Genomic DNA, 27,966 nt, shown 5'->3' on the forward strand with positions numbered 1-27,966 from the left:
CCATCACGCTGAATTCCGCTAACAAATAACGGTCAAGCGTCCGCTGACAACACCCGGAAAACCCCTAAGAAAATTTCCCACTGTTTTTTTTTCTCTACAAATTATTTATGTAAAACCAAATTAGCATGAATTATTATTATTTTGGTTGCCCAATATCAACGGGAATATATTTGAACTTACACCGCAATGACAGCACACGATAAGAGAGACCCAGCAGGAAGACAATTATTGTTGATTTGTTATTATTACAGAAATGAAGCTTAACTAACGAGAAATGATTTCTGGAGGGCTGGATCATGAGGCGTGGCACCTCGAGACGGATAAGAGTTGTTTATTAAAATTATTCGCTTCTTTCCTCATTCCCTAATATAAATATGTTCTTCATATAGATTCCTTACAATTATTGCTTTCTGACTCGTATACGGTTTTCTTGAATATTGACAGTACCTAATGAAAGTCTCTTGGAACCTCTGTATTACATGAGTTGTGTGTCATCCTCTCATGGATCCAACTCCGCAGCCATTACAATAATTTAGGTGGTGTGCGACGGTATTGGACATTCCGGGCAAGGTGGTGGGTGGGGCGCGGCCTGGCTACATCAAGTCCCACCACCAGGTTCCCACCTCAGTCACTCACCAGACGTCCAGGTGACTACACGCGCACTCCACCTCCTCCCTCCTCTCGCTAAATATAAATCAAAGCAGGCAAGTGATTGAAATATTTGTAATCATCACTTTGTAAAAATTCAAATTCTTATTTCGTGGTAAACTAAGATCTGACATGCTCAATTTAATCGAGAGAGCTCTCATTCATGTTAGCAACAAAATTATCTCTCAGATCAATACATTACAGAATGTAGGTAGGATGGGTCGTGCTGAGACTGGACTCGGCTTAATTAACCAGCCTGTTTCTATGTTGAAAAGTCTATGATGAAGACCATTCAATGTTGAGAAGTTTCAACTTTTAATATTAGAATGAATTACAACCTAAATTTGAATGTTCTTTCTTAAGTTAGACTTTTCACTTTTTAATTAATATACAATTCTATAAAGAAGTTTACTATCTTATATTAGCGTTTACTATCCTATATTAGAGTTTACTATCCTTTACTAGAGTTTCCTCTCGAAAATAAGATTGAAATCACGAACCTATAATATTATTTATATATATATATATATATATATATGTCGTACCTAGTAGCCAGAACTCACTTCTCAGCCTACTATTCAAGGCCCGATTTGCCTAATAAGCCAAGTTTTCCTGAATTAATATATTTACTATAATTTTTTTCTTATGAAATGATAAAGCAACCCTTTTCTCAATGTATGAGGTCAATTTTTTTTTATTGGAGTTAAAATTAACGTAGATATATGACCGAACCTAACCAACCCTACCTAACCTAACCTAACCTATATTTATAGGTAAGGTTAGGTTAGGTAGCCAAAAAAAGCTAGGTTAGGTTAGGTTAGGTAGGTTAGGTAGACGAAAAAACATTAATTCATGAAAACTTGGCTTATTAGGCAAATCGGGCCTTGAATAGTAGGCTGAGAAGTGCGTTCTGGCTATTAGGTACGACATATATATATATATATATATATATATATATATATATATATATATATATGTCGTACCTAGTAGCCAGAACGCACTTCTCAGCCTACTATTCAAGGCCCGATTTGCCTACTAAGCCAAGTTTTCGTGAATTAATGTTTTTTCGACTACCTAACCTACCTAACCTAACCTAACCTAACTTTTTCTGCTACCTAACCGAACCTAACCTATAAAGATAGGTTAGGTTAGGTTAGGTAGGGTTGGTTAGGTTCGGTCATATATCTACGTTAATTTTAACTTCAATAAACAAAAATTGACCTCATACATAATGAAATGGGTAGCTTTATCATTTCATAAGAAAAAAATTAGAGAAAATATATTAATTCAGGAAAACTTGGCTTATTAGGCAAATCGGGCCTTGCATTGTAGGCTGAGAAGTGCGTTCTGGCTACTAGGTACGACATATATATATATATATATATATATATATATATATATATAATGTCGTACCTAGTAGCCAGAACGCACTTCTCAGCCTAGTGTGCAAGGCCCATTTTGCCTAATAAGCCAAGTTTTCCTTAATTAATATATTTCATCTAATTTTTTTCTTATAAAATGATAAAGCTACCCATTTCATTATGTATGAGGTCAATTTTTTTTTATTGGAGTTAAAATTAACGTAGATATATGACCGAACCTAACCAACCCTACCTAACCTAACCTAACCAAACCTATCTTTATAGGTTAGGTTAGGTAGGTTAGGTAGTCGAAAAAACATTAATTCATGAAAACTTGGCTTATTAGGCAAATCGGGCCTTGCATAGTAGGCTGAGAAGTGCGTTCTGGCTACTAGGTACGACAGCCTGTCTATATATATATATATATATATATATATATATATATATATATATATATATATATATATATATATATATATATATATATATATATACGTTGTTGAATATGACCGAAAAGGTAAGATTAATAATTCTATCACAATTCTAACAATGCATATATATATTATATATATATATATATATATAATATATATATATATATATATATATATATATATATAAAATATATATATATATATATATATATATATATATATATATATATATATATATATTATACATAATAATATATTATATAACTATACAAGTATAGTTGTTTTTGCTTGGGATACACAGGACTATTGGGTCTGGCATAGCTTATGCCACACTAGTAAGTGTGGCTCGGGTTATACAAGCCGTCAGGAACGCCATCGATTACGTGATATATATCAGGGATTATAATTTATTCACGATAGCCACCTTCCCCTCAGCTAGGGTGCCTGGCGGTTCCCCTCAGCTAGGGTGCCTGGCGGTTCCCCTCAGCTAGGGTGCCTGGCGGTTCCCCTCAGCTAGTGTGCCTGGCGGTTCACCTCAGCTAGGGGTGCCTGGCGGTTCCCCTCAGCTAGGGTGCCTGGCGGTTCACCACAGCTAGGGTGCCTGGCGGTTCACCTCAGCTAGGGTGCCTGGCGGTTCCCCTCAGCTAGGGTGCCTGGCGGTTCCCCTCAGCTAGGGTGCCTGGCGGTTCCCCTCAGCTAGTGTGCCTGGCGGTTCACCTCAGCTAGGGGTGCCTGGCGGTTCCCCTCAGCTAGGGTGCCTGGCGGTTCACCACAGCTAGGGTGCCTGGCGGTTCACCTCAGCTAGGGTGCCTGGCGGTTCCCCTCAGCTAGGGTGCCTGGCGGTTCCCCTCAGCTAGGGTGCCTGGCGGTTCACCACAGCTAGGGGTGCCTGGCGGTTCCCCTCAGCTAGGGTGCCTGGCGGTTCACCACAGCTAGGGGTGCCTGGCGGTTCCCCTCAGCTAGGGTGCCTGGCGGTTCACCTCAGCTAGGGGTGCCTGGCGGTTCACCTCAGCTAGGGTGCCTGGCGGTTCCCCTCAGCTAGGGTGCCTGGCGGTTCCCCTCAGCTAGGGTGCCTGGCGGTTCCCCTCAGCTAGGGTGCCTGGCGGTTCACCTCAGCTAGGGTGCCTGGCGGTTCCCCTCAGCTAGGGGTGCCTGGCGGTTCCCCTCAGCTAGGGGTGCCTGGCGGTTCCCCTCAGCTAGGGTGCCTGGCGGTTCCCCTCAGCTAGGGTGCCTGGCGGTTCACCTCAGCTAGGGTGCCTGGCGGTTCCCCTCAGCTAGGGGTGCCTGGCGGTTCCCCTCAGCTAGGGGTGCCTGGCGGTTCACCACAGCTAGGGGTGCCTGGCGGTTCACCACAGCTAGGGGTGCCTGGCGGTTCACCACAGCTAGGGTGCCTGGCGGTTCCCCTCAGCTAGGGTGCCTGGCGGTTCCCCTCAGCTAGGGGTGCCTGGCGGTTCACCACAGCTAGGGTGCCTGGCGGTTCCCCTCAGCTAGGGTGCCTGGCGGTTCCCCTCAGCTAGGGGTGCCTGGCGGTTCACCACAGCTAGGGTGCCTGGCGGTTCCCCTCAGCTAGGGGTGCCTGGCGGTTCACCACAGCTAGGGTGCCTGGCGGTTCCCCTCAGCTAGGGGTGCCTGGCGGTTCACCACAGCTAGGGGTGCCTGGCGGTTCACCACAGCGTTTTGCAGATGTAAAAGTCCAGAAGCACTTTTGTATCTTCCAATACCTTGATTGTCTGTCTGTCTTAAACTGCGTGTTGCTAATTTGCATCTTGAAAATGTGGTGCCTGTATGCACCTCACCTTGTTCTCTTCACCATGTTCTTCTCACCATGTTCTCCTCACCATGTTCTCCTCATCATGTTCTTCTCACCATGTTCTCCTCACCATGTTCTCCTCATCATGTTCTCCTCACCATGTTCTCCTCATCATGTTCTCCTCATCATGTTCTCCTCACCATGTTTTCCTCATCATGTTCTCCTCATCATGTTCTCCTCACCATGTTTTCCTCATCATGTTCTCATCATGTTCTCCTCACCATGTTTTCCTCATCATGTTCTCATCATGTTCTCCTCACCATGTTCTCCTCATCATGTTCTCCTCACCATGTTCTCCTCACCATGTTCTCCTCACCATGTTCTCCTCACCATGTTCTCCTCACCATGTTCTCCTCACCATGTTCTCCTCATCATGTTCTTCTCACCATGTTCTCCTCACCATGTTCTCCTCATCATGTTCTCCTCATCATGTTCTCCTCGTCATGTTCTCCTCATCATGTTCTCCTCATCATGTTCTCCTCACCTTGTTCTTCTCACCTTGTTGCCAATAAAACCACACTTTCGTAAACGTGTTACCGATAACCAACGCACCTATGATGGCAGGCGAGTAGTCGAATCCTAAGTTCTCTACCTCTCTGGCTCAAAGAAACAATATGAACCTTATTAACTTCAGATATACTTGTTTCTAATTAATGCCAACACACAAGACAGTGACACACACACCATTAACACACAGGACAGTGACACACACACCATTAACACACAGGACAGTGACACACACACCACCAACACACAAGACAGTGACACAAACACCACCAACACACAGGACAGTGACACACCACCAACACACAAGACAGTGACACACCACCAACACACAAGACAGTGACACACACACCACCAACACACAAGACAGTGACACACACACCACCACCAACACACAGGACAGTGACACACCACCAACACACAAGACAGTGACACACACACCACCAACACACAGGACAGTGACACACACACCACCAACACACAAGACAGTGACACACACACCACCAACACACAAGACAGTGACACACACACCACCAACACACAAGACAGTGACACACACACACCACCAACACACAGGACAGTGACACACACACCACCAACACACAAGACAGTGACACACACACCACCAACACACAAGACAGTGACACACACACCACCAACACACAAGACAGTGACACACACACACCACCAACACACAGGACAGTGACACACACACCACCAACACACAGGACAGTGACACACACACCACCAACACACAAGACAGTGACACACACACCACCAACACACAGGACAGTGACACACACACCACCAACACACAGGACAGTGACACACACACCACCAACACACAAGACAGTGACACACACACCACCAACACACAAGACAGTGACACACACACCACCAACACACAGGACAGTGACACACACACCACCAACACACAAGACAGTGACACACACACCACCAACACACAAGACAGTGACACACACACACCACCAACACACAGGACAGTGACACACACACCACCAACACACAAGACAGTGACACACACACCACCAACACACAGGACAGTGACACACACACCACCAACATACAAGACAGTGACACACACACCACCAACACACAAGACAGTGACACACACACCACCAACACACAAGACAGTGACACACACACCACCAACACACAAGACAGAAACATATGTTACCATTAACTGTCCTCTTTGTGCCAATTATGACAATGCTGTGATACGAGACATTGTCCTCGTGGACCCTGACCTAATGTTTTCAGTTTCTGAAACTTTGAACAATTCATCCCGCCTATTGTCACTAACAAGTCAAGTATAATAATTTTTTCTGTGGTGTTGAGGAAAGGGAGTGATTTTTTTCCTACCACAGACGTGGCCACACATTTACAATGTTAATCAGCGTATATAAATTTTCTTCTGTCCTCCATGGACAAGGTTTGAGATCTGTTAAACATATAATTCAGTGATTTATTGAACAATCCACGGCAGAAGGTGATTGTAGTCCTCTTAAAATTCTAATCTAACTTAAAAATATATGCACAGATTTTCGTCTGTCTTACATAAACAGTGTTCAAGGTGTCTTTTTACATAGCTTCATTAACGTGCGTTTACAAAGGTGAAATGAAATTCTGACCAGCTTCCACATATCGTGTATACAAATGCTCATACATATTTAAATATTCACATATACATACACATATCCTCATATATATACATACACCTAAGTCTCTCCTACATTGACAGGGAAAGATAGCTTCTACAGAAACTAGTGTGTTATTAAACACTTAACCACTGAAGGTGATTAAGATGATCTTACAAGCTCAGGTTATAGGTACATACATTGTATAACAGATGTATTACATATTGTATAGGTACATACATTGGATAACAGATGTATTACATATTCAATAGGTACATACATTGTAAACCAGACGTAGTACATAGTGCTGGGATTATGCACATGCACACGTGCACGTGTTCCACCCATGAACGTCTGCGAGGTATTATATAAGCAGTAGTGTGCGGGGTATTATATAAGCAGTAGTGTGCGAGGTATTATATAAGCAGTAGTGTGCGGGGTATTATATAAGCAGTAGTGTGCGAGGTATTATATAAGCAGAAGTGTGCGAGGTATTATATAAGCAGAAGTGTGCGAGGTATTATATAAGCAGTAGTGTGTGGGGTATTATATAAGCAGAAGTGTGCGAGGTATTATATAAGCAGTAGTGTGCGGGGTATTATATAAGCAGAAGTGTGCGAGGTATTATATAAGCAGTAGTGTGCGAGGTATTATATAAGCAGAAGTGTGCGGGGTATTATATAAGCAGTAGTGTGCGGGGTATTATATAAGCAGTAGTGTGCGGGGTATTATATAAGCAGTAGCGTGCGGGGTATTATATAAGCAGAAGTGTGCGAGGTATTATATAAGCAGAAGTGTGCGGGGTATTATATAAGCAGAAGTGTGCGAGGTATTATATAAGCAGAAGTGTGCGGGGTATTATATAAGCAGTAGTGTGCGGGGTATTATATAAGCAGAAGTGTGCGGGGTATTATATAAGCAGTAGTGTGCGGGGTATTATATAAGCAGTAGTGTGCGAGGTATTATATAAGCAGAAGTGTGCGAGGTATTATATAAGCAGTAGTGTGCGAGGTATTATATAAGCAGTAGTGTGCGAGGTATTATATAAGCAGAAGTGTGCGAGGTATTATATAAGCAGTAGTGTGCGAGGTATTATATAAGCAGTAGTGTGCGAGGTATTATATAAGCAGAAGTGTGCGAGGTATTATATAAGCAGTAGTGTGCGAGGTATTATATAAGCAGTAGTGTGCGAGGTATTATATAAGCAGAAGTGTGCGAGGTATTATATAAGCAGTAGTGTGCGAGGTATTATATAAGCAGTAGTGTGCGAGGTATTATATAAGCAGAAGTGTGCGAGGTATTATATAAGCAGTAGTGTGCGAGGTATTATATAAGCAGTAGTGTGCGAGGTATTATATAAGCAGAAGTGTGCGGGGTATTATATAAGCAGTAGTGTGCGAGGTATTATATAAGCAGTAGTGTGCGAGGTATTATATAAGCAGTAGTGTGCGAGGTATTATATAAGCAGTAGTGTGCGAGGTATTATATAAGCAGAAGTGTGCGAGGTATTATATAAGCAGTAGTGTGCGAGGTATTATATAAGCAGTAGTGTGCGGGGTATTATATAAGCAGTAGTGTGCGGGGTATTATATAAGCAGTAGTGTGCGGGGTATTATATAAGCAGTAGTGTGCGAGGTATTATATAAGCAGTAGTGTGCGGGGTATTATATAAGCAGAAGTGTGCAGGGTATTATATAAGCAGAAGTGTGCGGGGTATTATATAAGCAGTAGTGTGCGGGGTATTATATAAGCAGTAGTGTGCGAGGTATTATATAAGCAGAAGTGTGCGAGGTATTATATAAGCAGAAGTGTGCGAGGTATTATATAAGCAGTAGTGTGTGGGGTATTATATAAGCAGTAGTGTGCGGGGTATTATATAAGCAGTAGTGTGCGGGGTATTATATAAGCAGTAGTGTGCGAGGTATTATATAAGCAGAAGTGTGCGAGGTATTATATAAGCAGTAGTGTGCGAGGTATTATATAAGCAGAAGTGTGCGAGGTATTATATAAGCAGAAGTGTGCGGGGTATTATATAAGCAGAAGTGTGGACATTATACTTCGTGGCCTCGCGTGACGCTGAGTCATAAAAAGTATAGTTGTCGCTGGTCAGAAATTGAAGCTCATTGTTCCATTTCTCAGAATAACACTTTCTGGCATAAATGATAAAGGTCAGGGAGGTTCACTAGTGTGAGGTGGCAGTAGCCGTGTGGTAATGTTATGGTCGATAGCTACAGTTACGTGGTGGAGGAATGTGGCGCAGACGACGAGTCAATATAACGTCACTGAAGATGTGAGGACCAACCCTTAAACCAGAAAATGAAGAAACGACGTCGTTTCAGGCCCTTTTGGACGGACCGAATCCTCGTCTTTCTTATTTTTCTGATGTGTGGTTTGGTCTTCAAGGAATGTGGTGGTCGAAGGCTTGCGGTTGACGCCCTGACGGGAACTAGTGCGAGCGACAGACTGTACGGCCACATGAATACAACTGAATGATTGACAGAAAAAAGTGACAGTTAAAGTAAGAGTTTATGGGCATATTTTTGAGGATATCTGAATCTCTGTAAATGTTTGTATGTGTGTGAGAGCATATACCTGAGTGAACATGTGTTTGTGAATGTGTGTGTTTGTGAATGTGTGTGTTTGCAAGGGCACCAGTCTGCGTTTGTGTGAATTTGACTGAAAAGTTAAATTCAAGTTTGGGCTTTTGTCTGAGTGGGCTTCTGTTTGCGTGTGGTGTCTGTGCGTGAGAACGGGCGTCTCCCTGTGTGGGGGCTTGTCTGTGTGGGCTTCTGTCTGTTTCAGCTTCTCTTTGTATGGGTGCCTGTCTCCAGAGACGTCTATCAGCGTGGGATCAGCGTATCAGCGTCTGTTTGGGCGTCTGTGTAGTTTCTGAAAGTGTAGACGTCTCTTAGAGTGTGTGACCAAAAATGCAAGTTTATGACCACAGTCATTACCGTATATTTCAGAGGCTTACTCTGGTTAACAGTTCTCCTTCTACTTACACCTCCACTACTTCTCAGGATGACCCGGGAAGATGACATGAAGGCAGCAGCCAAAGCGGCGGCTCGTGAAGCGGAAACACCCATGGAGAAGCTACAGTCTCTCTTGCTGGCACGCGGCTACAGCGGCATTATGCGCTTCGGCAGGTGGGTACTTGCCAACTCTCTGATCTGTACCTTTGTCCAAAACTACCCAAAACAATTTTTCAATTACACAAATAAAGAAGAAACGTTAATATTTTCTTCCATTAATGTTGGTAATGAATAAGGAACGTGACTAAGTTTACTCGGAAAAACGCTCATTTTATTAGGAAATTTGACTAAAACTGGAGGCAGGTGTCGCCGAAAGAATAGGACAATACACTCTAATCGTTGCCTTCCTTTGGCGTTACTCGCCAATTGTGTTCATGTTACTTCGTTATAAACAGAGCTTATTACTTGTAAAACTGTATTTATTCACGATGTACATTCATTATCAATTTCATGGCTAGAAAATATGTTTAATTTCTTGTTTATTTCCATAATTATAAAAAGTTAACAGCCAGCACAGGTTCTACGGACCTGTGCTGGGTATTATATTTGTGTTGGCTTCCGCTAGACTCCGTGTTGGTCTGTATACTTATCTCTCAGTGACTACAAGAGAGTGAGGTCTTGCTCGTTATGCCCCGCCTACTGGCCTCCTAATGTTCGCCAGCGTCCCATATGTTCCAGATGTTACCCTGTTTAAATGTGCCTTCAGTCTTAGTGTATGAATTATGTTCACGCTCTAATATTTTTCCTTTTCCGAATAATGTAGTTGCCTTCCTTTTATGGAAGGCAACTACATTACTACATAGATACTTCCTGGCCTTTCTTTCCCATTTCCAATCTTAATTACGTCTTATTTGTTTGGATTGACCTCTATCAACCATTTGTTTGCCCACTCCTGGAGTTTGTCAATGTCTTCTGAATACTAATCCATACACAGAAGATGGGGAGTCTCCTCACTTTCTGGTATGCGGTTTAGTCGTCATATCCTCTGCCACGTTATTGTGACTCATCGTCTGCATATGTCTTCTGAAGCTTTCTGCAGTCCTCGGTTTGTACCTTGTTCATCAGATTTGCTATATCTCCAAAAATGGATATTTACTGTAAAGCTCAATCCCACAATCAGGTCTTTTACTTAATTAGGAACAGAAGTGGTCACTGGAGAATCCCACTTATTTTATTCTTCTAGGTCGAAATCTCGTCTTTGACTGTGACTGTTTTCTGTCCGTTAGGTACTCCTTTACCCAGTTTAATGTCTTTCCAGCTAACCCAACTTGCTTCTTCATCTTGTACACCAGTGATTCATTATAAACAATATCGAGAACTTTTTAACACTCTAGGAAAATACAGTCTACCTCGACTCTTTTTTTTTCCTGTCTCAGGTAAGTTTGTCAGGCAGGACCTTACCTTTTCCTTCTTAATTCATGCTGCCCTCTTGTTACACAGCTTATTCTCTCTCAGAGAGGGTTAGAGGGTTATGTGGAAATTAAAAGCGCGTGTGGAATGTATGTAGTGGCTATGTATCCATTTAAGCGACTGTGAATACTGGTATTTTGAGTCAATGTGTTTGCTCATATTTAGTTATAAAACATACGAAACATGGCCCTTCTAAATTCTAAACGTCAACACAGATTTAATTATATGGAGTAATGTCCGTATATCACTTCAGAGACCTACGTCTTCCCCACGCAGTGTTTATAAACACAGTTGAAATATGTTGTCTATGTAGATAGACAAATTTTTATGTATTGAAAGTTTGGACATGAACTTAAGCTAATTTTCCGCAACAATTAAGAATGTTAGTGGAGTTTTCCATATATTCTGTTTCCGGACATTTGGAAGACACGGCATATATATATATGCAAGTGCGAATTCGCACGCGCGCGCGCATACACACCACAAGCGTGGCGATGCTAGAAAAGAAAAGAGGGAGACGGGGGTCCATGACAGAGACATAAAATATTTATGGGGACTGACAATGAAGAAAGAGTAAATGTTCACCATGAATACCGATAGTCAAGGAACACATGGATGGAAGCTCGAGACTCAGATGAGTCAGAGATGCTAAAAAGTTTTCTTTTAGCATACAAGTAGTGGAAAAAAGGAATGTACTAAAGGTTGTGGAGGCAAATTTCATTTATGAATTTATAAGTAGATTTGCTAGGGAAATAGTTAAAGAGACAATACATCAGACAACCAGGGTGATGGAAAAACTGGGTCATGCAGTTGTTTTAATGATTCTTAATAATATATTTTCTGAAAGAAGGGAGAGAGGGGGAAGCAGGAGCAAGGAATAGGTAGATGAATACGTGGGCCTGCGGGCCGCTCCAAGCAACAGCCTGTGGGGACTACGTTTTCACAAGTCAAGCCTGGCCTCGGATTGGACTTGGGGAGTTGAAGAACTCATAGAACCCCATCCAGCAGGTATCCAGCAAATAGATAGATGGTATGTAGATGGATAAATAGATGGATAGGTAGATGGATAGATGGATAGGTAGATGGAAAATAGATGAATTGATTAATGGGTAGATAGATGCATTAATAGGATGATAAATAAACGGATGGATAGGTGATAAAGAGAGATGAGAGATCGAGAGAGACCCAGGTAATGCCGGATCCCCCCCCCCCCCTGACCTTGTATATATATATAACTAAGAGTGCATTAACATAAAACGCCGCCGAATGTATTCTAGTTTATTCGACTCGTTATTGGAGTGTATCTTGATAAAGCCTCAACACAACACTAACATTACACATCTCAAAGGATGTTCCGTATCGCTGATGAAGACGGGAGCCGGACGCTGAACCAAGACGAGCTGTGTGAGGCCGTTCACAACTTCGGACTTCGCCTTTCAGACGAGGAGGTGGGCGAGATCTTCTCTGCCATGGACGAGGATGGCACTGGCTCCATCAATTATGAGGAGTTCCTCGATAAGCTCAGGGTAATGCATGTCAGGGGTTAGTTAATGGTTGTTAATGATGTTACTGATTGTTAATATTACTGATCTATTGCTTATGAATGAACTGGTAAGACAACATACTTGTACTAAGTAATACTATATACCAGAACAATTGTGTGGCTGTTGTGAAAGTTTATTCCTTTATAAATATAAATTGGAACATTAATAACTTGTTCTTTTCCGTGACTACAAGATAACTCCATAAACGTTTGGTTTTCAGCTAAAATAAATGTAGATCAAAAATCAAGATACTGAAAAAGGGCGGTAAATAAAAATTAAACAAATATTTAAGTATTTGTTTTGAGTCACGACAAACCAAACATTATCAAAGGACTTGATTAACTGAAAATTGGGCACAAATGAATACCTTAATCAAAACCTGTTGCTGGCATCACCTTTGACTGCCTCGAGTGTTATCCATAAGAAGTTAATTATGTTTAGGATTACTGAAGGACAAAATGACATTATGTATAGGTCAGCATTTATAAATCATTTGATGATTCACTTAACCTTTATGCACTACTTGTCACATATGATAAGAATTTAATATTCAACTTAGGCTCAAAAGCCAACCAGTTAATTGATTGTATTCACCAACGACCTCTCAGTCCAGTAAACTCTGTTTTTTTTTTTTTTTTTGGGGGGGGGGGTTATTTCTGGGGTTGGGTGGATAAATAGGTGGACGATAACACTAAATTATTATCTACATTTAAGTCGTCTCTATTGTCAAATTACTTGTCTGAACTTGTTGTGAACACTAAACAACCAAGTCAAACTTTAGGTCACAAATCATCAGGAACAGGTTTTGTTTGAAAACATAATTATGCCAACATTTTTTATTGTCAACATTAATATTTATTGGTGAATAATATGTAAGTTTTACATCACTACCCAGATGAGTTCTTGTGTAATTAAGAATTATATCATCGTGTGTTTTGACAACAAGAGCTGGGCTTGAATGCAAGAAGGCAGGTGGCTGATGTTGAGTGAGAGGTTGGGATTGATGTTTGATGTTTGTGAATAGGGGTTAATGTTGGACGCCTTGGGTAGGGAGGGGGGGTGTTGATGTTGGAACAGTGTGGATAGGGGTTGATGTTGGAACATTGTGCATAAGGGTTGATGTATGACTATTTGAGAGTAGTAAATAATGCTTTAAAGCTAAGAGTACGTGGTTTATCCACGAACATTTACTGTAGGAGTTGATAGTTGAGGAATAATAACAAGAGTTGCTGATGGAAAGAATACGCAGCGTTGTTGAACATTATCGCAGTCATTGATATTGAAATACTGATGATATGGGCTGATGTTGGAAGGTTAAAGTTACTAATTATTCCTTATTTCAACCATCGTCTATGCTTTGCTTCATCATATATCTCTCCACTAGCCTGAGATGACGGAAGAACGTAAGGCTGTGGTGGAGGAAGCCTACGGCGTGCTAGACGAATCTGGTGACGGCGAAGTCACCCTTGAGGACCTCAAGGGAAAATACGATGCCTCAGGACACCCCAGCGTCGTGTCTGGAGAAGCCACAGAGGAGGACATCCTCCTTAAGTTTCTGGGCCGGTTCGAGGGAAATACCAAGGAAGATGGGAAGGTAAAATATATGTGCGTGTGAGTGTGTGTGTGTGTGTGTGTGTGTGTGTGTGTGTGTGTGTGTGTGTGTGTGTGTGTGTGTGTGCGTGTGTTTGTGTATCTGGGTACTCACCTAAATGTGTTTAAAGGGTCGAGCATCAGTTCCTTCCCGCCATTTTTAACAATTAGTAGTTTATTGCAATGCCTATATTCTCTCGTTCTCGTTTATTGTAATGCCTATATTCGTCTCGTGTGTGTGTGTATATATATATATATATATATATATATATATATATATATATATATATATATATATATATATATATATATTATATATATATATATATATATTATATATATATTTATATATAGGGAAGGGAGTACCACCTCTGGCTGGAAGAAGGGGGGACCCATAGCCTCGGAGGAAACCACACATAACGCATTGGAGGGAATGTAGGTCCCCTCCAATACAGTTTCTGTGTGCTTTTCTCCTACCACCCCCTTTTTTCTTTTTTTTTTTTTTGCTTTATTGTGTATTTAAAGGTTACAAAACATACAAGACAAATATATATATATATATATATATATATATATATATATATATATATATATATATATATATATATATATATATATATATTAGTATATTTTGGTAGCAGTCTTTCCTGTAGACATATATTATTAAATATGACCGAAAAAGTAAGATTAATAATTCTAACACGAATTTTCTCAATCTTTCGTACATTACGCTTCACTGTTGGAGGTAAATCAAAAATCAATTCTCCAAAATTCATTTTTATTTCTAGTCTGACGCGACACGGGCGCGTTTCGTAATACTTATTACATTTTCAAAGACTTTAGTTCACAAATACACAACTGAATAGAACTTACGTATCTCCGATTTTATATCTACATTTGAGTGAGGTGGATGGGGTGATGTGGCATTAACACAAGACAGAACAAAGTGTGGTATTAATAGGGTATTAATTTCATCAACACAAGACAGAACAAGAGTATTAATAGGGTATTAATTTCATCAACACAAGACAGAACACGAAGCAATGGATATTGAATAGAAGTGTTTGTAGAAAGCCTATTGGTCCATATTTCTTGATGCTTCTATATTGGAGCGGAGTCTTGAGGTGGGTAGAATATAGTTGTGCAATAATTGGCTGTTGATTGCTGGTGTTGACTTCTTGATGTGTAGTGCCTCGCAAACGTCATAAATAAAATATCGATAAAATATCGCCAGGACCTGATTCGTGATCAGATATACAAGGCAGAGAATGAAATCAAAGACAACAAAACGCAACTACTTCATGCTACAAACGAGTGGAGAAATAGCAACATCGACGATAGTATCCGTACCCGCATTGAACAACACCTCGACATCCTCACAGACCAACATCACCTCAGCACTGAAACAAGGATTATCAAGAAACTAACAACATTATATGGAGGACCTATGGCAATTCCACGACCAAGAGATGGCTTCCTGAACCTTGCAGGAATTAACCTCACTGAGGACCAAGTCACTCTCCTAAATCTGGGCATAAACTGTCATGTTATGTCCAGACCGAGTGAGATGGCCCGGAAAGTAGAGTTGGAAATTCTGTTGGACGACATATTCGATCTCGAGACACAAAAGAAGGTCACTACCAAAGATACCTTACAAGCAGAACTTATTGCAGAAGGAGGAAAGAATCGAGGCAACTACAGAAGCACCATACTGTCCCCCGAGCTTAAAGCGGCAGCTAAAAGCCTTCGTGAGAACAAGGAGATAGTTGTCAGGAGAGGTGACAAGTCGCCAATATATGTCATTCTTAAAAAAGACGAATATCTGGCGAAAATGAACATCATACTCTCTGACTAAACTAAGTTCCAAAGGGTAACGAAGGACACTACAGCCGAATTAAAAGCAAAGGTCATCAAACTGATCGAAACTGTGAACGCCAAGAAATCCGGACTCCACCTGCCAAAGATCATTGGGGAATATAAACCTGGATATGCGTATGGAAATGTCAAGACGCACAAGCCTGGAAACCCACTTCGGCCAATCATTAGGCAGATACCCACACCCACGTACAGACTGGCGAAGCGACTCAACGGCCTGCTGACTCCTTATGTTCCTTGCGCCTTCAGCCTGAAGTCTCCAAAGGAATTTGTTGACTTACTGCGGGGCACACGGGCCACAGGGATAAGAGCCTCGTTGGACGTAGAATCGCTGTTTACCAACGTACCTGTGGACGAGACAATCGGAATGATAGCCGACAGAGTGTATCGTGATCCAGCCTGTACTCCTCTTGACATACCAGAAAATATTCTGAGGAAACTACTCCAAGCTTGTACTAAAGAGGCACCCTTCTTGAGCCCGGATGGGCACATGTATAAGCAAGTAGATGGGGTCGCCATGGGTTCTCCCCTAGGTGTCCTGTTTGCAAACTTCTACATGGGTACCATCGAGCAAAAAGTCTTAGTCGACATGAACTTGAAACCGGCCATATACTGCAGGTATGTTGACGACATTTTTACACAGGTACCTGATGTGAGACATCTGCAGGAGCTGAAGGAGGCATTTGAGCAGAGTTCCGTGCTGCGTTTCACTTACGAGATGGAAAAGGATGGGAAGCTGCCCTTTCTAGATGTAACAGTCATGGAAAAGGGCGGAGGTTTCCACACTGCAGTCTACACTAAGGAAACAAACATAGGAATGTGCCTAAATGCCAACAGCGACTGCCCAGACAGGTACAAGAGGAGTGTTGTTAATGCATATGTCGACCGTGCTCTCAGCCACAGCTCAGAATGGAAGCAAGTCGACGAAGAACTCTGTAGGGTAAGGCAGGTCCTAGTCAATAACGGCTTCTCCAATGGTTTCGTCGAAGACATCATAAGAAGGAAAGTGAAAAGCCATGCAACCTCTGAAGAGACAACTAACACAACACCTATACCCCCTATTAGACTATTTTACAGGAACTTCTTTTCCACAGCTCATAAAACGGAGGAAAGGGTCCTGAAAGATATTGTTAATAGAAACGTTATCCCTACAGACAAAAATCAGAGGATACAACTGACGATTTACTATAAAACCAGAAAAACGGCCAGCCTACTCATGAGAAACTCTCCAGACACAAAACAGAACGCTTTAAAAGAGACTAACGTCGTCTATGCCTTCAAATGCCCACTTGGGGACTGTAAGCTCCAAAAAACCCAGTATATAGGCAAGACAACAACATCTCTTTCTAGGCGTTTAACGATGCATAAGCAACAGGGCTCCATTAAGGAACATATAATCTCTTCCCACAACCAAACCATCGCCAGAGAAATCCTAGTAAACAACACAGAAATCATCGATAGATACAGCGATAGCAGGCGGCTTGACGTTTGCGAGGCACTACACATCAAGAAGTCAACACCAGCAATCAACAGCCAATTATTGCACAACTATATTCTACCCACCTCAAGACTCCGCTCCAATATAGAAGCATCAAGAAATATGGACCAATAGGCTTTCTACAAACACTTCTATTCAATATCCATTGCTTCGTGTTCTGTCTTGTGTTGATGAAATTAATACCCTATTAATACTCTTGTTCTGTCTTGTGTTGATGAAATTAATACCCTATTAATACCACACTTTGTTCTGTCTTGTGTTAATGCCACATCACCCCATCCACCTCACTCAAATGTAGATATAAAATCGGAGATACGTAAGTTCTATTCAGTTGTGTATTTGTGAACTAAAGTCTTTGAAAATGTAATAAGTTTTACGAAACGCGCCCGTGTCGCGTCAGACTAGAAATAAAAATGAATTTTGGAGAATTGATTTTTGATTTACCTCCAACAGTGAAGCGTAATGTACGAAAGATTGAGAAAATTCGTGTTAGAATTATTAATCTTACTTTTTCGGTCATATTTAATAATATATATATATATATATATATAGGTAGGGTTGGTTAGGTTCGGTCATATATCTACGTTAATTTTAACTCCAATAAAAAAAAATTTACCTCATAAATAATGAAATGGGTAGCTTTATCATTTCATAAGAAAAAAATTAGAGAAAATATATTAATTCAGGAAAACTTGGCTTATTAGGCAAATCGGGCCTTGCATAGTAGGCTGAGAAGTGAGTTCTGGCTATTAGGTACGACATATATATATATGACAGTGTCAGACAACGGAGGAAAATTGAAACCGGAATTTCCTTAAGTACTTTTTTCGTATATTAATACATCTTCAGAAGGAGTGGTTTTACAGGTCGAGTACTGGACATAAATAGGCAGGAGAGAATGGTGGAGTGAGGTGAGGTACAATACGTGGACACTGCAGACGGCCTATTGGCCCATCTGATGCAGCAACCACACACAAGCTCACACATCGATAATCATAGCATAAAATAGTAAATATTTACAATGAATTAGTGAGACAAATGTTTTCCAATGATCCTACTTAAATCGCCCTTTAATTGATCTATTAAAAATGGATCTAAGTTATATAAACTACTGCTAATGTTCAAATTACTTTCTTTTGTGATCTGTATCAAAGCAGATTCAATTATGTTTCTGTTTTAGGTGCTTTTACAATTCGTTATTGAAGAAGCCATCTCCCAATCAATTTGGTGATCATCTTCTGACAGATGAACAAACAAAGCATTAGACAATTGGCCATGTCTTACAGAGTATTTATGTTGCGAAATTCTACATTTCAAATCTTTAGATGTTTGCCCAACATAGAACTTATTACAGTCTTTACAAGGTATTTTATAAATGACACAATTATCACCATGAGGGCTGTTCCTAACTAATAGCTTACCAACAGTATTTTCGTAGCTAAACAGTACATGTATATTAAAAAGTTTCAAGGCCTTGACAATATTCTCAAACCCAGAGAAATATGGTAAACATAACACATACTTTGGGCGAATTTATAATTTATATTATATTATATTATATTATATTAGAACATTTATAACTTTGCGTATGAAGAGACGAGTAAGTGAAACGTTTTCATCAGTAAATTTGCAATACACAAGTTAATCATTTCAACAACTTTTTCACTTTTTATTTTCAGCTTACCAAAGAAGAGTTCCTCGACTACTACTCCGGTATCAGTAAGTCCATAGACGATGACGACTACTTCATCGAGGTGATCAAGAAATCATGGAAACTGTAAAAATTGGTGTTATGGTCCTGAAACGGTGAGCTGCTACCGACACAGCGTAAGAACAGCAGTGGCTTTTTCTGATGCCTGAGGTCTATTGGTCAACCGCAGGTCAACATCGTATGGCTACTGAGAGTGTCAGTACCGCGGGGTCTTTAATGATCATTATCCTAGAGCTTGTGTAACACACTGTCGAGTTATTTGGAAACAAAAACTGAGAAAAGAATCATGGTTTATTGAAGATTTTTGTAAGTGGAAAAATGAAATTTCACAGACGAGTAAAGAATAGTTTATCATATAACAGAAGCTATGAGAATTAAATGGGAGCTAAATCACCGAAAGTCATATAGAGATCGTGGAATGCCAGGTGCTGTAATTTGGTGACCATTAATGATATTAATATTGCGAAATTCGAAAACAAATGAGAATTACATGAGGATTCTTGAAACGGTACTGCCATGCTCATAAATTGAGAAGAAAATTGGAAACTACAAATTACCTACAATAGTCAGAAAATCGTGGCAAACGGTTATAGAAGGGAAAAATAACAATAGGCTTTTGGAGACAGGGATGTAAATGAATTCCATAGCTTGAGTTATTGGAATGCCTCATGCATGTCCCGTAATCTACTTAACCTTTATTAATAAATCGGAATGCACGTGGTTGGACAAGCAACCATTATATGATTCATGCACCTCCCATGCACGCAGTTATTTAACTCTTCACAAATAAATGTTCTGTGTTCACTCGGTACTTAGTAATGGTGTTTTCTGTATTTAAAGCCATAAGACAACGTTTAGGGAGAGGAAGGCCAAGCAGAACACTTCCGTAACCTGACACAACAGTCATCCAAACACCGCACTCCCATTTATATATATATATATATATATATAAATTATATATATATATATATATATATATATATATATATATATATATATATATATATATATATATATATATATATATATATATATATATATGCAGAATAACCACATATGAAAAATAGAAAATGTTTAACGCGTTTTCCGCTAATTCGCCTTCATCAGAGCAAAGTAGAATCTACTTTGCTCTGATGAAGGCGAATTAGCCGAAAACGCGTTAAGCATTTTCTATTTTTCATATGTGGTTATTCTGCATATTTGGATCAGTGTTTTCGTGATCATTGTTGCATATATATATATATATATATATATATATATATATATATATATATATATATATATAAGAGCGGCCAGTTTTATGTTTCAGCGCCTCAGTGTCGCTGTTCAGAGGGGAAATGCGTGCTGTATCTTGGGTACGCACCCGACCCCCGAGGAGCTGGACGAGGTCTTCGAACACTGATTGGTATATTGTTATATAAGTGTGTGTTTTCTGTAAACTGTAGCATTGCAATAAAATCAAATAAAAAAAATAATAGGGGTGGTAGGAGAGGAAAAGATTAAAGTATTCAGTGAGAATCCACAAGGTCTTCTCTGAACACTATTTATTTTCTTCTTCGAGGATGTGGGTCCCTTTAATTAAACCAGTGGTGGTACCCCTATATATATATATATATATATATATATATATATATATATATATATATATATATATATATATATATATATATATATATATATATATATTTGCTTTATTTGAACTTTGTTACAAAAAAGGAGTTACATATAGGTTACAAAGATGGTTATCATAGGTTGTCGAGTTCCTCCAGCTCCTCCAGGCAGGAACCCTGGATGCAGTGCGCATTTCCCCACTGTATCGCCACGCTGAGGCGCTGGAAAAGAAAGCTGGCACCTCTAGGGTCCCTTGTTGTTTCAATGAGCCTAGAACCCAGTTCCTTCAAAAAACTGGTAAGAATATATATATATATATATATATATATATATATATATATATATATATATATATATATATATATATTTATTTATTTATTTGTATTAATAATTATGAGGCCTTATATAAGAACGTACAATATATTTAGGATATACACACAGAAATCACAATAACGTGATATATCAAATGAACAAAACCACAAGGGCCGTGATGATGGATCGAACCTACGCACGGAATGTTCCCAGCTGCGCCTTAGTCAACTGTACCACCACATGCTCACGCCGTTTACTTACGCCTGGACCATGTGGTGGTACAGCTGACTAAGGCGCAGCTGGGAACATCCCGTGCGTAGGTTCGAACCCTCATCAAGGCCTTTGTGGGTTTGTTTATATAGCATATATTTTGAATCTCTTGTGCCTTTACTTTTCACAGACGCCGTCTTGTTGAATCTGCTCTAATACACAACATGAACCTGAGTCCTGGCCTGACTTAAGCCTACCCCTTTTTTATTTTTCTCACCATTCTCTTATTCTTACCTCATCCCATTCTTTCTTCATCCTATTCTTACCTTTCATCCTAATCTTACCTTTCACTTTACTCTTTCCTGCTCACTACCCAACCACTCTACCTTCATGCGGCGTTTATTCCCCGACCGTCCACGTGGTTAGACACCATTCCTGCCCCCCGTCCCATCCCAAATCCTTATCCTGACACCTTCCCAGTGCTATATAGTCGTGATGGCTCGACGCTTTCCCCTGATAATTCCCTTCTCTTCCTCACATCACTCTTTACTTATTTATATCTCCGTACCTTCCTCCCTTCTCTCTCACCACCTGATAATGATCTGCACGAACCCAAACATCGTCATTTCTCCGTTTTATGACGTGTGGCTTGGACTTCGTGCACTATATTTCTTTCCCATATTTCATTACCTTGTAGACATACTTATGATGCCTTGAGTTTTATACACTCGATATCTATACTGTCAGCTTTATATGCAAGTGTTATAATACTTCATCTTTACATTGACAATGCCCTTGTTCAGGAATATAATATCTTCAGTCAACACACAATACACCTTTTGGTTAATGTTAACAATGAAGAGTGTTTGAATTGACATCTTCGATACTTTGTTCACTAACAAAATATTCTGTGTTATTTAAAATATTTATATAAAAAAGTTTACTTCAACATGTCCTTGGGATTCTATTCGTACGTAATATGACAATAAAACTATTCGTTCATTAAATTAAAACCTTCCTAATACATAAACAAAACTAGCAACGCAAGTGACATGTGAATCTCTAAATATCTTATAAATTGTTAACGTTTATTTTGGTTGACTGAGGTTTAACGTCAGTAATATTTAATACACGAGCTACTTATTTACCAAAGTTATTATATGTGTGTGTCTGTGGTCTGCTTAAGAAAATATCCGGAAAATGGCTTGTATTATTTATCCTCCGGGAACATATAGCCGATTGAAAAAAATAAGTAACAAGGTTCTTTATTAAATTAATTGTTTGAAACTCGTCTTTCCGGATTAATTAAGAGGTTAATATAAACTACTCAGATCTTGTCACTTTCTCTGACTGAGACAACAAATTTATTGTCCGAAACACATTAAAATTTTCTAATGTACGCAATATTCAGATTTACCCTATGCAGAATATAACATTGATAAAATTTAACAGAAATATAACGTGAACTTAAAAGCCCTTCAGTTTGAGAGCTCAACAAGTTCACAAAAATATTCAATAATACTTAAAAAAAACAATCAACAAATCCAGAGTTTGTAAGTTAGGTCCACCAAACCTTGCATGATGGGGAGCTGCCTCCATGACCAGGTCATAGATTATCATGAGACCTACCACAGTCCCTAAGGCTGCGGGAGGCATCAAGAGACCTACCACAGTCCCTAAGGCTGCGGGAGGCATCAAGAGACCTACCACAGTCCCTAAGGCTGCGGGAGGCATCAAGAGACCTACCACAGTCCCTAAGGCTGCGGGAGGCATCAAGAGACCTACCACAGTCCCTAAGGCTGCGGGAGGCATCAAGAGACCTACCACAGTCCCTAAGGCTGCGGGAGGCATCAAGACACCTACCACAGTCCCTAAGGCTGCGGGAGGCATCAAGACACCTACCACAGTCCCTAAGGCTGCGAGAGGCATCAAGAGACCTACCACAGTCCCTAAGGCTGCGAGAGGCATCAAGACACCTACCACAGTCCCTAAGGCTGCGGGAGGCATCAAGACACCTACCACAGTCCCTAAGGCTGTGGGAGGCATCAAGAGACCTACCACAGTCCCTAAGGCTGCGGGAGGCATCAAGACACCTACCACAGTCCCTAAGGCTGCGGGAGGCATCAAGACACCTACCACAGTCCCTAAGGCTGCGAGAGGCATCAAGAGACCTACCACAGTCCCTAAGGCTGCGAGAGGCATCAAGACACCTACCACAGTCCCTAAGGCTGCGGGAGGCATCAAGACACCTACCACAGTCCCTAAGGCTGTGGGAGGCATCAAGAGACCTACCACAGTCCCTAAGGCTGCGAGAGGCATCAAGAGACCTACCACAGTCCCTAAGGCTGTGGGAGGCATCATGAGACCTACCACAGTCCCTAAGGCTGCGGGAGGCATCAAGAGACCTACCACAGTCCCTAAGGCTGCGGGAGGCATCAAGACACCTACCACAGTCCCTAAGGCTGTGGGAGGCATCAAGAGACCTACCACAGTCCCTAAGGCTGCGAGAGGCATCAAGAGACCTACCACAGTCCCTAAGGCTGTGGGAGGCATCATGAGACCTACCACAGTCCCTAAGGCTGCGGGAGGCATCAAGAGACCTACCACAGTCCCTAAGGCTGCGGGAGGCATCAAGAGACCTACCACAGTCCCTAAGGCTGCGGGAGGCATCAAGACACCTACCACAGTCCCTAAGGCTGCGGGAGGCATCAAGACACCTACCACAGTCCCTAAGGCTGCGGGAGGCATCAAGAGACCTACCACAGTCCCTAAGGCTGCGGGAGGCATCAAGAGACCTACCACAGTCCCTAAGGCTGCGGGAGGCATCAAGAGACCTACCACAGTCCCTAAGGCTGCGGGAGGCATCAAGAGACCTACCACAGTCCCTAAGGCTGCGGGAGGCATCAAGACACCTACCACAGTCCCTAAGGCTGTGGGAGGCATCAAGAGACCTACCACAGTCCCTAAGGCTGCGAGAGGCATCAAGAGACCTACCACAGTCCCTAAGGCTGTGGGAGGCATCATGAGACCTACCACAGTCCCTAAGGCTGCGGGAGGCATCAAGAGACCTACCACAGTCCCTAAGGCTGCGGGAGGCATCAAGACATATAATTTAAGGCTTACGGTGAACGAAGGGGAAGGAGGGAACTATCAGGGTAAAGCACCATGTCATTACGACTATATAGCACTGGAAAGGGGTCAGGATAAGGATTTGGGATGAGACGGGGGGGGGGGGAAGTAATGGTGCCCCAACCACTTGGACAGTCGGGGATTGAACGCCGACCTGCATGAAGCAAGACCGTCGCTCTACAGTCCAGCCCAAGTGGTTGGGCAGGTGAACAAAGAGACCCCAAGAGAGTTGGCCACAGTAGTGAAAATGTTACAGTGCTAGAGAATGTATGAACAGGATGCTACATTGATGGAGAACAAATAAAGTGAAAAAGCTTAAATAATTGAGAGCTTGTGACGCCAGATGTTACAGTGATAAACCAGCCTGTTCCCTCGAGTTGTCACAATGGACAGAAAATGATGTACTAAATTGCCCGAACCTAACCTAAACTATCCTAACATACAGACTCGCACATAGAAAACTTGAGGGTTTGCCCACTATGATTTAAAACACATATTTGGAGTTTGCGTCCGTATTTACTATTTGTGCCTACAGGGTCTGGCTGTAACCTCCTTGATCCAGCCTCTCTAACCTTCTGTTGTCTAAGGTGCTCACTCCTCTCCTATTTTTCATCGTTCATATATACACCACATATATTTATCTCACACACACAAAAGAGCTAACAGCTCGATCCTGCCGTCCCAAATAGTAAATATACACACACACACAGTTTGTCCCAGTCCAAAAGGAAAACAGTGAAATGAAGATGAGAAACCCATGGTTTAATCAGAGATGTAGGCTAGCTAAGCAGCAAAGTAAAAGGGCATGGAGAAACTATAGGAATAACAGGACACTGGAGAGCAGAGAAAGATACCAGAATGCCAGGAATGAATATGTCAGGATGAGAAGAGAGGCAGAAAGACAATACGAAAATGACATCGCAAGCAAGGCAAAGACTCAGCCTAAATTGCTGCAAAGCCACATCAGGAGAAAAACAATAGTAAAGGAACAGGTTATGAAATTAAGGATAGGGGCAGAAGGATTCACTACAAACGACAAGGAAGTGTGTGAGGAACTGAATAAGAAATTCCAAGAGGTCTTCACCTTAGAGCAAGGAGAAATTCCAGAGATAAGAGAGGGAATAGCTAACCAGGAACCACTGGAAAAGTTTGAGATTACCAGCGGGGAAGTAAGGAAGTGTTTACTAAAGTTGGATGTGACAAAGGCTATAGGCCCAGATGGAATTTCCCCTTGGATACTAAAGGAAGGAGCAGAAGAACTGTGCCTCCCACTCTCCATAGTGTATAACAAATCACTGGCAACAGGGGAACTGCCAGAAATTTGGAAAGCAGCTAATGTAGTCCCGATATACAAGAAAGGGGATAGACAGGAGGCACTGAATTACAGGCCAGTGTCCCTAACCTGCATACCATGCAAGCTGATGGAGAAGATTGTGCGAAGAAAGCTAGTGGAGCACCTGGAGCGAAAGAACTTTGTAACACAGCATCAACATGGATTCAGGGATGGCAGGTCCTGCCTCACAGGGTTACTTGAATTCTACGACCAGGCAACAAAAATAAGGCAAGAAAGAGAAGGGTGGGCAGACTGCATATTTTTGGATTGTCAGAAAGCCTTTGATACAGTGCCACACAAGAGGCTAGTGAAAAAGCTGGAGATGCAGGCTGGAGTGAAAGGGAAGGTACTCCGTTGGATACAGGAGTACCTAAGCAACAGGAGACAACGAGTCAGTGTGAGGGGTGAGGTCTCAGATTGGCGAGACGTTACGAGTGGAGTCCCGCAGGGGTCAGTCCTTGGACTTATACTGTTTCTGATATATGTAAATGATCTCCCAGAGGGTATAGAATCGTTTCTCTCAATGTTTGCCGATGATGCAAAAATTATGAGGAGGATTGAAACTGAGGACGATAGTAGGCTACAAGATGACCTAGACAGACTGAGTGAATGGTCCAACAAATGGCTGTTGAAGTTCAACTCGAGTAAATGCAAAGTAATGAGACTAGGCAGTGGAAACAGGAGGCCAGACACAAGATACAGAATAGGAGATGAAGTACTTAATGAAACGAACAGAGAGAAAGATCTAGGAGTTGATATCACACCAAACCTGTCTCCTGAAGCCCACTTAAAAAGAATAACGTCTGCGGCATATGCGAGGCTGGCTAACATCAGAACAGCGTTCAGGAACCTGTGTAAGGAATCATTCAGAATCTTGTACACCACATATGTAAGACCAATCCTGGAGTATGCGGCCCCAGCATGGAGCCCGTACCTTGTCAAGCACAAGACGAAGCTGGAAAAAGTCCAAAGGTATGCCACTAGACTAGTCCCAGAACTAAGAGGCATGAGTTACGAGGAAAGGCCGCGGGAAATGCACCTTACGACATTGGAAGACAGAAGAGTAAGGGAAGACATGATCACAACTTACAAAGTCCTCAGAGGAATCGACCGGGTAAACAAGGATAAACTATTCAACACTAGTGGGACGCGAACAAGGGGACACAGGTGGGAACTGAAAACCCACAAGAGCCACAGAGACGTTAGAAGGAACTTTTTCAGTGTCAGAGTAGTTAACGGATGGAATGCATTAGGCAGTGATGTGGTGGAGGCTGACTCCATACACAGTTTTAAATGTAGATATGATAGAGCCCAGTAGGCTCAGGAATCTGTACACCAGTTGATTGACAGTTGAGAGGCGGGACCAAAGAGCCAAAGCTCAACCCCCGCAAGCACAAATAGGTGAGTACACACACACACGCACACACACATGTGTGTGTGTGCGTGTGTGTGTCCCAAGTTCTTTCCCAAAAGGCAGACAAGAGGAGCTCCAGCATATTTCAACAATCCTAAGTATTGTAGTACAGGATGATGATGAGTGAGTGGTGTCCCAGAGAACATAAAGGTATAGTGCTTTTGAAAAATAGGCGAGATAATAGGAATGTGCCAAGGGAAGTGAAAAATTGGATGAGAAAAAGTTACCCTAGTGTTTCCAGTGCAGAGAACAACATTCAAGATGGCCGCCGGCAAGAGGAAATACAAAACAGAGCTTGATTTTGCTGGATTCAGTGAAGAAAGCATTGATATAACCAGTCTATACAACAAGTTGGTAAAATTAGATACTATAGTGACCTCTCATGTAGAAACAATTAGTAAATTGAAAGAAAGTAATGACCAAATAAATACCAAAGTTGTATGTCTTGAGGGTTTAGTGAAAGACTTGTGCAAGGATAAGATTCAATTAGAAACAAATTGCAAAGCCATGGAAGAAGAAAATAGACTCTTAAAAATAGCTTTGGAAGAAGTTAAAGTAAATTTAAACATAAGTAACTACAATAGGTTAGGTAAGGAATTTCAACAGGAGAAACAGCTTTTGTCACCACAGATGGAGGAAGTTACACAGGGAATAGAACAGTGCAAGAAAGATATGCAACTCACTTATGCACAAGTGGCCAAGGAGAAGGAAAAAATAGAAGAAGCAGTAAAGGAAGTCAAACACTGCAGCAACCAAGATAAAACAAACATTAGGCTAGAAGTGAGGAAAGAATTGGCATCTAACCCGAAGTTGGTGCAAAACACAGTTGATCAGAGTAAGTCCCTGATCATTTTTGGCTGCAAAGAAAAAAGAGATAACATC

The 27,966-nt window shown here is 41.4% G+C and overlaps 2 protein-coding genes across 8 annotated transcripts in view; one reads left to right on the plus strand and one right to left on the minus strand.

Moving 5' to 3' along the window:
- The window catches only part of LOC123768334 (proteasomal ubiquitin receptor ADRM1-like), a 435,185-nt gene that overhangs the window by 28,131 nt on the left and 379,088 nt on the right, over nucleotides 1–27,966 (minus strand). The window lies entirely within an intron of this gene.
- Nucleotides 568–20,020, plus strand: LOC123763266 (crustacean calcium-binding protein 23). Its single transcript, XM_045750378.2, has 5 exons — nucleotides 568–704; nucleotides 9,436–9,561; nucleotides 12,206–12,383; nucleotides 13,786–13,995; nucleotides 19,044–20,020. The coding sequence occupies exons 2-5, from the start codon at nucleotides 9,437–9,439 to the stop codon at nucleotides 19,143–19,145; spliced, it is 615 nt and encodes a 204-aa protein (XP_045606334.1). The 5' UTR covers nucleotides 568–704; nucleotide 9,436; the 3' UTR covers nucleotides 19,146–20,020.

Source organism: Procambarus clarkii, chromosome 49 (assembly GCF_040958095.1).
Source record: "Procambarus clarkii isolate CNS0578487 chromosome 49, FALCON_Pclarkii_2.0, whole genome shotgun sequence".
Lineage (NCBI taxonomy): Eukaryota > Metazoa > Arthropoda > Malacostraca > Decapoda > Cambaridae > Procambarus > Procambarus clarkii.

What these genes read in the sequence shown, in the direction of transcription:
- LOC123763266 (XM_045750378.2), top strand. Translation starts at nt 9,437, where the DNA reads ATGACCCGGGAAGATGACATGAAGGCAGCAGCCAAAGCGGCGGCTCGT. An exon ending in GGCATTATGCGCTTCGGCAG is followed by an intron (nt 9,562 to 12,205) that starts GTGGGTACTTGC and finishes CACATCTCAAAG; the next exon opens with GATGTTCCGTATCGCTGATG. An exon ending in AGTTCCTCGATAAGCTCAGG is followed by an intron (nt 12,384 to 13,785) that starts GTAATGCATGTC and finishes TCTCTCCACTAG; the next exon opens with CCTGAGATGACGGAAGAACG.